General features: G+C 51.9%; 4 protein-coding genes across 4 annotated transcripts; 3 read left to right on the top strand and 1 right to left on the bottom strand.

Annotated features, from left to right (window-relative positions):
• Positions 1–144: 144 nt before the first annotated feature.
• Positions 145–1,447, bottom strand: PV06_10158 (copper amine oxidase 1; the record flags this gene model as incomplete). Its single annotated transcript, XM_016411680.1, has 2 exons — positions 145–1,031; positions 1,075–1,447. 2 exons carry the CDS (start codon positions 1,445–1,447, stop codon positions 145–147), a joined length of 1,260 nt encoding a protein of 419 aa, XP_016257721.1.
• A 761-nt stretch (positions 1,448–2,208) lies between these two features.
• PV06_10157 (uncharacterized protein) lies at positions 2,209–6,533 on the top strand (the record flags this gene model as incomplete). Its single annotated transcript, XM_016411679.1, has 6 exons — positions 2,209–2,269; positions 2,345–2,473; positions 2,520–2,869; positions 2,937–3,023; positions 3,074–3,520; positions 4,572–6,533. 6 exons carry the CDS (start codon positions 2,209–2,211, stop codon positions 6,531–6,533), a joined length of 3,036 nt encoding a protein of 1,011 aa, XP_016257720.1.
• Positions 6,534–6,899: 366 nt separating this feature from the next.
• Positions 6,900–9,067, top strand: PV06_10156 (uncharacterized protein; the record flags this gene model as incomplete). The annotated part of the gene is made up of 2 exons (XM_016411678.1): positions 6,900–7,060; positions 7,132–9,067. The coding sequence occupies 2 exons, from the start codon at positions 6,900–6,902 to the stop codon at positions 9,065–9,067; spliced, it is 2,097 nt and encodes a 698-aa protein (XP_016257719.1).
• A 5,605-nt stretch (positions 9,068–14,672) lies between these two features.
• PV06_10155 (uncharacterized protein) lies at positions 14,673–14,856 on the top strand (the record flags this gene model as incomplete). Its single annotated transcript, XM_016411677.1, has 1 exon — positions 14,673–14,856. A coding segment is annotated over one exon (183 nt), but the record flags the coding sequence as incomplete, so codon positions are not given.
• Positions 14,857–15,077: the final 221 nt, after the last annotated feature.

The following is a 15,077-nucleotide window of genomic DNA, read 5'->3' as shown; positions in this document are numbered from 1 at the left end:
GCACAGCATTCGGAGTCCCTCACTAACACACTTTTGTTATCCTCTTGTCGGCTCGGTTGCACATCGCGGCTAGGGTTGCGTTCGAAAAAATCGATCGGCTTCAGAGTGACAAGCATGCGCTCCTCTGGCATCACAGGCCAATCCTCAACCCGTGGATTGTGGGTGGTGCCGAAAGTGTGCCACACTACTATATCCTCGTCTTCTACACTGAGAGGCCCTTGACGATGATATACTTGTCCCAGAAGGTCCTACGGATCTTTCGCCTTTGATCCACGAGGCGATGCCCTGACCACCTTGGGATTGCATGGTATGATCTCCCGCGGCGAATAGCTCTCCATCATGGTAGCGTGTCACCCAGAAAGCGTGATCTGCGAATTCGGATCGTCTGCTGTGGAACGAAGACGGATGTGCCAGCAGCATCTGAGCTGGACTGGGAACAATCTCGTAACCTACCGTCCGGTCCGACATGGGATTGATCGACTTTTCATTAAGTACGCGAAATGTCCGTGCTTTTGTGATGTCGAGGTCACGGGCTGACTCGGACTCGATGATGCTGCCGCGAGTCCTGTAGCCAACGCCAAAGGGACTCGTGTCTTGATCTAGAGGCATTGGAACGGACTCAGAAGTAGAGAACGAGCTCTTCTGGCCGTCAAGCCATGGATCAATACGGAGCGAGAATAGATGTTGGTGGTAGGGTGCCATGACACCAGGCGCGACCACCTTTCCGTACGGCACTTGCTCGTTTATTTCGATCGGTGCCGTGGAGAGAATGCCTGTTGCACGAACTTCGTACCGAATACTCGCCGCCTGCGTGAAGTGGAATGCGATGATATATTCGTATTTCGCCACAGTGATGATAGTCTGCAAGATGAGGACCCTCGATTTGGCGACGACAGCATTCTGTGTCCGACAATTGGCATGCTTCCAGAGAATACCGTCGTCGACTTCGTGGCAGCATACCAGTATCGGAAACTTCGGCGCAGAAATCAAGAGGACACATGAAGTGGCTTGCGTCAGGGTGGGACGAGAGGCTCATGTAGAAGTAGCACTGAAAAAATAAGTATCAGTCAGTACCTTTGCAAATAGCTTCCGGGATCCTTGATACCATGGTCAATCTCTGTGTGGCATTTTCTACTCCGTCGGGTGCGTAAGTCCAAGGCTCGACGCTGATGACGGCGCCTTCGGGCAAATCAAATTTTACGATCGCCTTCAGGATCCGATCGTCGTGTAGGCACGACTGCTCCAGGCAGGTCTGCTCTTCAAAATCGGTGTAAGAGTGATATCCCCGGAGATCTTTCTCGGAGACGATGCTGGCCCGTTCCAAATCAACGACGACTTCGTAAAAGTGCTCAGATGTGCCCGAAAAGAATTGAACCATTGCTTCTCGACATGGTCGCTGGGGCAGTGTCTGCCGAAGATGCTCTGCTTCGAGGTACGGAAGCAGCATCGACTTAGAGGGCTCTTGCAGGTTGATGATCCTGAAAACAACCTGTTCACCTGGTCTGGCTTTGCGAAGGATTTGCGAGGCCTATTTCGACCAACCGTCAGATCCAATGAAACTTAGATCTTGACCTTGACGTACCAGCCAAATTTCTTCTGGCCTCATTGGATCTAGTGGATGGGGCTGTTTCTGCATTGTGCCTGCTTCAACGGCAATGGTTGAGCTCAACCTGTTGTTGCGACGTCGCGAAGTATATTAAAAGTGCGGTTTCAGAGTACCAAAGGCTGGAGACTTTCATTGCATGCCGTGTGGAATTCGTCGGCAGGCTATATCAAACAATTCTGCACCGGCCGGCGGACCGGCTGGTGGTGATTAGGCTCCGGCGTCACCAAAGCCTACACATTGTCTTTGATACCAACACCAGGGGATGGCGGGGTGCTGATTTCCGGAGAGATATGATAGTCGGGGCCGGGTTTCTCATATAGAGCCGGACACTGAATTCAGGGCCTGGACTGATAGATACGATAAGCGTCTACGCAAGCCGCTTGCAATTTTTATAAGCCAAACGAGGTGACAAGAGGTATCGCAAATCTGCGTCAAGTGCACACACCCTTTGAGGTATGCTACAGACAAAGAAGTCATACAGACATGGCTAATAGGATGTCCAAATCCAGCTCAAAGAGCCAGTATTGTTTAAAGATCGATCTTACATTAATGGAGTATTTGTCGAAGCAAAGTCTGGCAAACGATTCGATGTTATAGGTGCGATGCTCGAGCTCGAGCTGCTTGAGTCTGGTATTAAGCTGACGAGATCCTGGAACCGGAGAGGTTTGGGCTTCAGCACCTGACAATTCTGTCGAGGATGTGAACATGGCTGTTGAGTGCTCATACGCTGCTTTCCAGAGCTTTCGCAGGGAACCCCCGAAAACCAGAGCCCAGAAGCTACAGAAATGGGATTCTCTAATTCGCAACCACAAGGACGATCTCGCAACGATTTTGACATTCGAGAACGGCAAGCCGCTGAAAGAATCAGTTGCACAGATCGAGTATTCTCTTACGTTCACCTGATTTTTTGCAGGAGAGGCAGAGAGAATTGGTGGAACTGTCCACACCCCTTCAGCACCCAACCGACGTGTGTTGACAATCAAGCAGCCCATCGGAGTATGCGTTGCGCTTGTGCCATGGAACTTTCCTGTTGCCATGGCGGTCAGGAAGGCTGCTGCGGCGCTGGCGGCAGGATGCAACACAATCGTGAAGCCATCACCGGAGACGCCCTTATCGATTCTGACACTTGTGTATCTGGCAGAGTTGGCTGGCTTTGAACGAGGAGTCTTGAATGTGTTGACAACCAGCCTCGTCAACACACCCAAGCTCAGTGAGGCCCTTCGTCGACATCCGCTGGTGAGAAAAGTCACCTTCACTGGGTCGGTTAGTAATGCTCATGCAACTTTGCACGGTCACCAAGCATCAAGGCGGCACCAACGTTCCTGATCAGGCGCGAATTGGGACAGTCGTGTCCGAGATTTGCTCGGATGGCATCACGAAGTTGACCCTTGAGTTGGGCGGGGACTGTCCTTTCCTTGTCTTCAACGATTGAGATCTGATTCAAGCAGCTCAAGGCATGTTAACCAGCATCATTTCTGGCTCTTTAGGCTGACGGCAACAGCCCTTTGCCATCTCAAATTCAGGCACGCGGGTCAATCCTGCGTATGTGTTAATCGATGTTACGTTCAAGCTGAAGTATATGACAAAGTCATCGCCCTCCTGGTTGACTGGGTTAGAATGCTGGTTGCAGGTCACGGCACAGCACCTGAAACGACAATGGGACCCTTGAACACGGAGCAGGGTGTTCTCAATCTTGAAGCACATGTCAAAGACGCTGTGAACAAAAGAAATGGTGTGGTAGCATCTGGCGGCCATCGTCTGCCTGGTGCAAGGGGATACTTTTTTGAACCTACAATCACCCTCAACGCCGGCGCTGATATGCTGGTAGCACGTGAGGATACTTCCGGACCAATTCTGGCTGTTTGCAAATTCGAAACTGAAGAGCAGGTCGTGAGAGAAGCTAATAACACCGATGTGAGTTTGAAAGGTTTGAATGTCGTGAAGATCGCTCTTTGACAGGAAATAGATGGGTCTCGCATCGTACTTTCGTTACTGCCGACATTAATCGAGCCTGGAGATTATTGGAAAATCTGGAGGCTGGAATGGTCGAAATAAACACAGGGAACCAATCCTCTGGCGAGAATCCTTTTGCCGGCATCAAACTCTCGGGCTATGGAAAAGAACCAGGCAAAGATGTTGCGGTCGCCGAGTATTTGATCACCAAAACTGGCACACTCACAATCGACAACCAGTTCTAGAAGCATTGTGGCGCCGAGTAATCTCAGCCAGTGCACCTTACGTGCACTTCATTTGCGCTTCGACACCATTCAGAGTAGCACAGTATCTCTATGCTTTGTTTTAGTAAGCTCCTGTAATTCATGCCACCTACATACTACAAGCCGTCCATGGCCATAACTCAGCAGTCGGTGATTTGACTCTCAGAGGGGGCCAGGAAGAGCAGAGAGATAATAGGTACTAGGATTGTACGTCTGGCCATACTAGGTGGCATTTGAGTTTCCTGTCGGGCTTCGAGCCATACAACACCAGATAACAGTCAGCTGAAGTCGGACAGACACCTACAGGGGAGTCATGGGCGCCGTGTCGCTGTGAGCCGTCCCTGCGATTGAGCTTGGGCGTCTACCTCCGTGCTACTCCACTTTCTTGGCGTCGCAGTGGGCGACGATACAATTGACCGTCCTGGAGCGCCGAAACCCGCAACGGCGAAACCTTTCAACCTTTTGAATCTTGTTTCGCTCAAGTATCTTCTGTGGGCTCTCCGGGTCTTGCCACCCATGAATCTGTCCTGCCAGAGAGTCATCTTGTCATGTGCGCGCTGCAGAAGGCGTAAGATCAAGGTTTGTGTCCTCCAAGCACAGCTTGCCCGGAAGAGTAAGGCTCGAAGTTGTATTGGGGAGAATCCGGGACATTGAACAAGCGGGCTGATAGCTGCGTGTAGTGCGACCGACGATTGCCAGCGTGTTCACCTTGTCAGCAAGCCGGCAAAAGTTGCATAGGAGTTTCTCAGAGCTCTGATGAGCTCCCTCGAAGCTTCCTACTCTCCCTTGAACAGCAAATTGTTCAAGCAGAGGCTGACTTAGCCATCAAGGGACGGCTTGACACTGTCAATGCGCCTCGATCCCAGTTGGAATGGTCTTCAGTTGCTCACGATGAGTGCGGACAGTATGAGCCATCGGGGTCGAATAGACGGCCAAGCGACGACCTTGCGAATGCTGCTCGCCCAGCAAACAGAGCGTCGACGGTGGTGAACAACGATGAGCTCTCGCGTGTGAAAATCCTATCAAGCCCTGTCATGCAATCACTTGTTTCAGCCTCCATGCCTAGTGGCTCAGGAGCAACCGAATTGTTAATGCGAGTCCGTCTGGGCATGACACCCTCACTGTCTCAGACCGGTCAAAGAGGGACAAATCCCGTCGCCTCACACAGGAATGACGGCAATAAGGTCGATGCAAGCGTTCTTGCTCGTGTGCCCCCGGAAATCGTACGTGCGCTCGTCCGCAAGTACTTCTCAGTCTTCCAACCACACTATCCACTTATCGATGCCGATGCACTTCGTCGGCACGTCGAAGTTGTTGGTTCAAGTCTTGGGTGGCCATTGCAGCAGCATGAGAGCCATGACAGCGAAATTTATCGCCTTGTGGTGCCCTCACATCACTTTCTCATCGCTTATCTGGTGCTTGCCATTGCGCTCACAGTCGATACCATCGATGCTGTGCACGAAACTCGTTGCATGTCCCTCTCGACGTCATTGTTCACCGAAGGCGTTGCTCACTTGAACAGCCTGAGCACCTGCCCTTCGGACATCACTTGGGTCCAAGCCATCCTCCTTGCTACCCTGTATGCAACCATTGTGCCGCGATCTGCCAATGTATGGGTGCTTTCTGGCGTCGCCATGCGCACCTGCGTAGAACTTGGCCTCCACCGGGAGCTTCCCACAGGTATTATGGCATCGCATGGTCCTGACGATAAGGAGACGCGTCGTTTGGTGTTCTGGACGGCTTATTGCATTGATCGCAGCATTTGCTCCTCGCTACAGAGACCATTGACCACGCTGGACGCGACCATTGATACGCAATTACCTAAAGATAGCGCTTCAGAGGCCTTCCTCGGCTCAATTGAATACCACCAGTTGTTGTCCGAGATGACGCAAATTCACTTCCAGGCCGAACCTTTGCCTCAGCAATTCGACTGGGACGGCTGGCTGACCGATATGGAGCGCAGATTGAGGCAATGGCACTTACAGCGCCGCAGCGACACTAAATCGATCGAGTCGCCCGACTTCGCACTCTCTCGAGGACTCATGATTTTGCACCGGCCCTCGCCGCGGGTGCCACGACCGTCAGAAGCAAGTCTGCTGATGTCGTTTGAGGCTGCATGCACTGCAGCTTGTGCGTATCGCGAACAAATTGCCTCTGGCTCATTACGGCGATTATGGATATCAGCACATTACACGCTTGAAGCGGCCATGGTGGTGCTGTTCTGTCTACGGCACGGCTGTAACTCTATACGGACGAAATTTGCACCACACAAAATCCTGGACATGACCAAGCTGCTTACGGTCAATTTTGTCATGATTGCGGACCAAGGCTGGCCAGAAGCGTCTGCATACGCAGGCATCTACGAGCGCCTCCTAGGCACCCTCCTCGAGCCTGTCTTGTCCCCGTCGGCGTTGTCATGTTTTTCTCCGGCACAGGATGCCGAACTACTTCGTCTACTGTACCCAAGTCCAGCGCGACTGGAGAAGCTGCGCCTAGGTCACAACATCCAGCAAGCAGAGGGGGATTGGCCCCTCGATTCTGATATCTGGGACACATCTTGGCAGCTTTTTGACTTTGAATCTCTGGCCGAACCCACTTTTGACCAAGAGACTGAACTATTTAATACCTCGCAGTGGATATTGTCAGACAATACTGGAGCGCTCGACTTGGAATCTGCTTTTATGACATATGATCCTCATGAAAACTTCTAGATCCCTCGGTAGCCCGAATACAGAGAAATAGAGTGTGTGTCCCAGTGATTTTGCGGAGGACAGTACCCGTAGAAATCTGCACAACTAAAGGCATCGTTAAGATATGTGGCTTCGTAAATTCTTTGAAGCTCAGCTCGCAGGGCTCCAGACGGGCGTGTTGTATCTAGGTATTCATTCCATTCTTAGCCACGGTCACTGACCACAGGCATTCGAGCGGATAAAGAATCACAACTCCACCCGCCAAAAGTGGGCCAGTACTCCGTGCTCCGTATTTCTGGGCCATTTCTCTTTTGGAAACGTCAAACGTTATTGTTTTCCCCCAAGGTCATGGACCGTACATCCACAGTCTCCTCGTCAGTCCCAACGATGAATGCTGAGATTATCCAACGACATCTTCCATCGTGCCGCCGCTGTCGGCGCCTCCGAAAGAAGTGCGACACACATTTGCCACGCTGTCGAAGGTGCGAGAAAGCAGACGAGGACTGTAACTTCATCGATGCTGCATCAAAACAGCCCATCTCGAGAAGGTGAGAAGATTTCTCGTCACTCCCTGGTGGCCGTATTGTCGAAAGAGAGGAAGACTAAACTTCAAGCGAAGTCACGTCCAATCGCTGCTGGTTCGGCTTGAACGATTGCAATCCGCCGCAAGGCAATCCTCCAACATCGCACCCGAAAGTCTTCTTACAGACGATGCCTTCTCTTTAGAACCCGTCGAGGCCATCCTACCAGAGACCGCCTCTGATCAGTCAAAGCCACCGTCAAGTTCGGAAGACTTCTCCTTCGATGTCATCATACAGCTCACGGTACCCGAGCCAAAGACTCAGTATTGGGGTGCGAGCTCTGTATTTGCTCTTGTCGTTCAGATCTTGCAACATGCCAGCCTGAAGGGATTTTTAACCTCGGCAAATGCGTCTACAGGGTCCTGTAGACCTGATCCGCCCGATGTTGACACTTTAGACCGGCAAATGACAGCTGCTCCTGAAGCTGACGTATCAGAGCTTGTCCGTTTCTACATGCGCACACTGAACACCATTTACGTGCTCATTGACGAAACAACCATCTTCAATGACTTGCCGACCTACTTCCAAGTACGGAATCGGGCTCAATATTCGAGCCAGAAACTCGAAGGAGAAACAGCTCGCCGGTTTTTCCGCATCTCCCTTGTATGCGCTACAGCATGCGCTATCCAAGCCCGTCATCGTCCTTCTCGCGTTGCTGAGAGTCTAGCATATTATCAAGACGCGCTAGGTTGCGTCGAGGAAGTAACATCTGAAGCATCGCCTGCGTCGTTGCAGGCCTTGCTGCTATTGATCATATTTTGTCTCTTCTATCCCCGCAAGGGCGAAATATGGCGTCTCCTCGAATATGCCTGTCGACTAGCAATGGAACTTGGATACCATAAAGAAGATTCCGATACACCCAACACTTCAGCGGACAGTGAATCCTCATCAACAATGCCGCCTGCAAGCAGCGCCGCCTCTAGCAAGCGTCCACAATCACGGCACTTGACATTTTGGGCTTTGTATGCTCTTGAGCGCATCATGGGTCAAATGTTTGGACGGGCATCCGACATTCCGGAATCGATTATTACCGCCAGCTACCCAAGCGCCTGTACGCCTGAGGTGTCTAAAATTTCTTCGGAGGCATCACAGCGGGCCTCCAACATGCGCGATGCAAGATTCGACAACGGCACCTGCAATAGCGTGGACGAAAGCAATCCTGACCAACGCGATGCGCCACAAGCTACCGAGCAGACACACTTACAGGCTGCGGCGTTCGCGCATCACTATCGACTAGTCTATCTTCGCTCCATGATCTACCGTGCCATGTATGTGCCACCAATCACGCCTGCATATGTGATGGAAGCACCGTGGTTATGCGAACAATATGCTGCGATTCAATCGTGGCGCCGTGATCTGCTTGTCAGCGATGATTTTGCTGGCTTTTCGACCATAACGTGTGTCCAGGGCTACAATCAGACAATCTGCTTTCTGTTCCAGACCTTGCTGCTACGGGCCCTTCGGAGTACGCAATTGGGAAGGGTTGGACCCGACGAAGGGGTTACACAGGAACAGGCCGGGCCGGGTCAAGTATCTCCGGAGCAATGCGTCATCGTTGCTGACAGTTATTGGGCGGCATGTGATCTTGTACACGCCTACGAGCGCCTGATCCGGGCACACGATGGGTCATTACTAGGCTCGTATCCGCTCACCTTTCTATCTGCACAGTACATGTGGTTGGCGACCAGCACGCTCGTAGGCCACGTTCTTGTCGCCCTAGACGGGCGCATACGCAAAGTATGGTGTTTTCGTCGGTGGCATGAAGATTGCACACCAATAGAAAGTGCAGATCCGCACCAAACACCGCAGCAAGTACTTGACTACGGTTCCTTTATCGACATTTCACCAGTTTGTTTAATGCTGCTGCGCTGGTGCGCAGATCGCTGGCCGGGGATGGCCGGACTTTTGACGGTGTATGAGGAACTGTTCAAACAACTGAACAGAGAGCTCATCCGTCGTGGCATGGTTGTGTGAAATAGGGTCAAAATTTGCCTGATACGTGCATGTATCTGTATGTGATAGGGTCAATTACGGTGGCAACTTTGATCGCTGGTGAGATTGAGAATGATACCTCTTGGGTTGAGACTTGGGGCAGGAAGTCGAGGCGTAAGAACATGTGGAGGCATATTCCTTTTCTGACCGGCTGCTTGCAGGGATTTCATGCAAGAGTTATCGAGAGCTACGTCAGAGCAAGAGCATTACGAGAAAGATTGTGTTTTGACTGTGTCGCCACACAGCTGTAGATATATATCCTTGAGGAGCACTCGCTTTTCAAGCACACTAGATCCTATTTCAAGGACATTGAGTCCGCCACATTCCTATTTGGATCCCAGCCAGCCTCCAAGCTCGAGCAAAAAGCTAGGTTGCCCGAGTTTACGAGACGAACCCAATCAAAGTGTGTACAGAAACTCTTGTGCATTAGTCTAAATCCTTCGACGAGGCTGCATGGTGGACGACTTACATATGGATTTTCCTTGTCTGTACAGTCCTGTTCACCGAAATCTTTGCCACGTGAGACTCTCTCATCGTCGGAGATGGTCTGCTCCTGCATGTGTTTGATCCGTCGACGATTGCGCAGCGCAAGGGTTGTTCGCCAGATGGCCGCATTGATGAACTGAGCCCCTATGCAAACAGCACAGCCGGCGGTGCCGTGAATATAGCGAGGCGCATCCCAGGCGCGGAATGTCTGCGAGCCCACAATATTGCCGACACAATATCCAATGAAGGTGCCCGAGGCAACGAGGGTCCGCTTGGTGCGACCTGCGATGTCTCGACGGCAGCAACGTCCATGAGACGTAAAAGGCGATCGTGAAGGTCAGCGTCATGAAATACCCTCCCCACCGCGGCCACTTGTACGCCTCAGTTTGCGGGAGTAGCGACATCATCAAAAGACCGCAGAATGGCGACACGGTGGGAGCAATGATACAGTACGGTCTCATGCCGGGGAATTTGGTGGTGATGAAAGCGACGAGACAAAGAAGGATGACGATCAGACTGTATCGCGGAATACCCAAGAGGATGGTCTGTAGATTAGCTGAAGCACACACACACACACACACACACACAATCGTCAGCAACCCGGATATTCTCCCAAAGAGTTACGGCACTTTTGGTCACTCACTGAAGCCCAGGCTGACGTTGATTATGGAGCCAAAGGCTGTCAACCCTCCATTCGGTACGGCACTGAGGAAGGCGTTGAAGGTATGAAGGTACAACTAAAAGGATCAGCAAGGACCACATATTGTATGCCTTTTCGAGATGCAGTGCAGGTCTGGGAGACCAAGATGCACCTACCACAGGATCAGTGACGGCCTCCCTGGTCTGCTTCCAATTCCAACGTTTGCCCGTCTCGTCATGACCGGTCTGGTTGGAAAGCATCCGAGATATGGCCAACTCTTTCTCTGTCGTAGTAAGCCATCGCACCTCGGACGGGGTGTCGAGGAGGAATAGCCCGGTGATGCCGAGACAGACGGTAAGACCCCCGAAGAACTATATTGTCATAGATCAGCGACGAATTTCTAGAGCCAAAGCTGCACTCGGGGGTTTGCTGACATATGCCATATATCGCCACACCTCCTGGTCCGGATGTGAGAACGTGATTGAGCCAAAGCCGTACATGATGAAATTGGCGACGATGAGCACACCCGAATTGCCGGTGGTGAAGGCCAAGGAGCGCGAGGCATGCTCGCGAGTCGTATACCAGCTTGCGATGGTCAAGATGAAACCACTGCTGACGCAGCTCTCCAACATCCCTAGCAGGATGCGCATAGCCAAGATCTGAGCAAAGTTCTGGGCGAATCCGATGCAAATCGCCACCACACCCCAGAGCATGATGAGAATTGGAAGAGTGCGGCCCATAGGGAAGCGCTGTATCAATGTCGTAAAAGGTAGCTGAAAGACCATGTAGGACAGATAGAACGCTGTGGTCAGCCAAGCATATTGCTGGCCGACCAGGTGCAAATCCTTGCGAAGGCCGAAGGTGGCATAGGTACCGATTCCAGACTTATCGATCAGTTGAATGCCATATGTCACCCACAGGAGCGGTATGATACGGGGATCGATCTTGCGTACGATTCGGTTGATCTCAACCTCGCTCGTGTGGGACACTTAAGAACAACGGGCATTCGTGAGCAGCCTTCACACCATGTCGGGAGGAGAGAGGAGCTCACCATCAACCGTCTCCCCCTCCAGAACCTGGAACAGATTTGTATCGGTCTTAGTAGTCCTCTTCAGATCATCTAGCTCGGTAGACGTCTGGTGGTGCTGCTCGGTCAGCACCTGATGGCCCTGCTTGTTCGATATTGTGGCGCTCTTTAAAGGAATGAGAAGTAGCCATGATATGGCGACGAGATCGCGTGCATATATATACAGAGGCCATGCCTTGCACCACCCATGAACAGGACATTCCCCTTGAACGACTGTTCCATGTGTATAGAAACCCTCCAGCGATAATGTCCATTGCACAAGAATGTCGAAGAACGGGTTTTCGCGCCCGAACTTTTGACCTTGTTGGAAAGTCATATTCTTTATCAGACGGAGGAGGCGGGATGACCTCGTATCAAGGCCTTCCGCGGGGCCCATGCAATAAGTTTCAAATTCTTTCGTGTTTCCAACATCCAGGAATTTACGTATAAGGCAGAGGTCTGGCCAAAACTGGCTTACTAGATCTATCTGCTAGAGATTCGATGCTCCACCGGCACACAGGAGCGCTCTGTCGCTCTTCCCCGTTCATTTTGACCCACATGCAGCCACATGCAGGTCCCTCCAGCGGGGATTCACTTTGGGCGCTTTCATCCGCGAATCTCGACGATCCAGAATCGATCTCAGTCTTTATGGTCTCTCCCCAAATCGGTGACTCATGCGCATCTGTACATACTTATGAGCAAACTCTGGGAGCAGATCAATCGATAGGTACGTATAGCGCCTTCGACACAGACAGCGAATACTCCTCCCTTTGAAGTCTCGCCGTCAAAGGTGTCGGACCAACGATAGTTTCCTAGTAACTCTTGAAATTGGGAACTGCCAATATGGATGCCAAACGACTGTTGCTCCAGGCCCTGGACGCCGACAAAGATGCCCAAATCCGCATGCTTCAAGAATTTGTGCAAGCGCCGTCACCCAACCCACCAGGCTCGACCGCCGCAGCTGCTGCGGTACTCACTTCCTATCTCGAGTCTCAGGCGATCCCCTATGAAGTGCTAAGTGCGCAGGCTGGTTGTCCCAACATTGTGAGCGACTTCCAGGGAGGGAAAGGCGAAGGTCCCCGCGTGGTTCTAAACGGCCATATCGATGTGTTTCCCGCGGGTGATGCCAGTGGATGGGCCCGAGACCCCTGGTCTGGTGACATTGAAGATGGCCGAATCTACGGCCGAGGTGTCGTCGACATGAAGTCAGGCACGGTGTCCCTGCTCATCGCATATGCCAGCCTTTTTCGACGGCGCGAGATGCTGCGCGGCAGTGTCGCCTTCTGCGCTGTGTCCGATGAGGAAACAGGCGGCAAATGGGGCACCAAGTGGCTTCTCGACCGAGATTGCCGCCGGTGGGGAGGTGACCTGATGTTGAGCGCCGAGCCTTCTGGCCGTAGCATTCGATTCTCTGAGAAGGGGACTTTACGACTGACATGCACTGTGAAGACCAAGGGTGCACACGGTGCCTTCACCAACCTGAGTAAGGGTGCGGTTCGCACCTCAGCCTTTTTCATAAAAGAGGTGGTCGAGGCGATCGAGAGCATGTCGTTTGACATGCCTGGAGAGTTGTCCCGACAACTTGCAAAGCCCGATGTGCAAAAGGTTGCCGATACAGTAATGGGAGCTGGTACGCACACCATTCTCGGCCGTCCGACGGTCAATATCGGAACGATCAAGGGCGGTCTCAAGGTCAACATGATCCCAGAAACATGTATTTCCGAGTTTGACGTCCGAATGCCTGCTGGCCTCACACGAGAGCGTGTTCTCGAGGTGATTGGAAACATCATTCCCAACTACGAAGACGCAGAGATTGAGCTTTCTATCCACGAGGCTCACAGCAACCCCGCCAGTTTCTCGCAATTGAGTCACCCTATGATCGACCTTCTTGCGAAGAATGCCAAACTTGTGGACCCAGAGGCTGATCAGCCTGTGCCTATTCTCTCGATTGGAGCGACCGACTGCAAACACTATCGCTACCGTGGAATTCCAGCCTACGTCTATGGATGCAGCCCCAAAACTAGTAAGTCTACGTTGATTCTTGCTCCGTCTCATCGCTCTTGTGTTACACGGCCCTGACATGGGACAAACAGTGGCTCAGACGAATGAATTTGCCCTGATAAGCGAGTTTCTCCATGTTACGAAAGTGCATGCAGCGGCCACCTGGGACTTTTTGCAGTCCTGATATATGCGTGGCCTTTTCCCGGGGGGGGGGTGGGGGGAACAAGGGAATTGTAACGTTCAGATACTATTCAACAACTCGAAATCACGAACTGTTCACTGATAGGAGAAATGATGATAAGCCACATGAAGATGAGGACACTTACAACTTGGCAATATTACTAATTCCCAAAAACCTTCGAGGGTGATAGACGAAAGTACATGAATCGGGAGTCATCGGTCCGGTAAGAAACATAGATCTATCCGTACTGGGCCTTGTCAATCTAGCATGGAATATGTAGTGCCAATATGCGTTTCACCGTCTACCAAGTGCGCGCGCTCGTGCCCTCTTAGATCCGGATTGGCGCGCCCTTCGGCACTCACAGTTCGCTATCGTTCCTTGCCTCATTTTTAGGCAGATCTTCGTTGGACGTAAATTGAACGGTTTCAGTTACAGACAGGATTCGTGCGCGCAAACATATCACAGTAAAGTCGAATACAAACCGTGTCCTTCTACACTTTTCATTTATTCTATGCTCGGCGTTACTCCACTCCCTCCCTGCCCGCTTGCAAGTCCGGCCGGCCAAGGAGCCGGAGGAGGAACGCGAGTGCTTTGAATTGCATCGGTCTTCCGCAAGATGAAGTGGCGATGTGAAGCAATGGATCCCTCCGCGGCCGGATTGATCTTTGTATTTTGTTGTCTCTGGATGCCGCCACCCCACTGGGGCGTCTTTCGACCAGCCGTCAGCCATGATTTTTGTGCCAGTCGAAGTCTTCCCCATGCGTGGATCGAAGCGACAAAGCACTCTGCCCGCCGGCAACAATACTTTGTACCTATGCCTGAACATCCATCACAGCCCTTCCTCTCGAGCCGACATCTTTTGCCTTGAAGATCCAAGCAGTCAGAGACGGCCGTATCTGCCTTCGATTCGCGTGTGTTCAAGAACCTTTTCGGGACCCAGGAGATTCGAGATGTCTTTTCTGATGAGGCCTACGTTCGATTCATGATTGATACAGAGGCGGGCTTGGCTCGAGCACAGTCCGCCGTGGGGGTCATTCCGCCCGAGAAGGGCAGGGTTTGACGCAGGCTTTCAGCAATGTGATCATAGAGTAAGAATGCTGAACAGTCGAGGACCACCCAACGCAGGCTGATACAATCTAGTTTTGATCGACTCTCGAAGGAGACCGAGATTGTCAGATATTAAGTGTTTCCCCTTCTCCGTCAACTTGTTGAGATGGCGCCAGATGAGAGTGCTGCGAAATATATCCACTGGGGGGCGACAACTCAGGGCATTATGGACAATGCATCTGTCCTTCAGATCCGGGCCGGACTAGGCATGGTAGAAACCCGCCTGGAGAAGGTTGCTTCAGCACTCAAAGTTATATCGATCAGGGACCGTCATACCCCAACGGCAGGACGTACGCATCTTCAACATACACTACCTAGCACTTTTGGCTATAAATGTGTGTTAGACGGCCGAGGGCCTCCCATGCGGAGTACTTCGCCAATACAGTCTTTATAAATTAAGGCCTATTCCTAGGCCTCGAAACGCTCCTTTTACTACCCTAGTTTAGCACCCATTCCTCTTCCTATTCTATCCGATGAGGCGCTCGTTGTTGAGGCAACCCCAGGGCCTCGT

This window comes from Exophiala oligosperma (assembly GCF_000835515.1).
Source record: "Exophiala oligosperma strain CBS 72588 unplaced genomic scaffold supercont1.12, whole genome shotgun sequence".
Classification (NCBI taxonomy): Eukaryota; Fungi; Ascomycota; class Eurotiomycetes; order Chaetothyriales; family Herpotrichiellaceae; genus Exophiala; species Exophiala oligosperma.
This window is presented reverse-complemented; position numbering and strand designations above follow the sequence as displayed.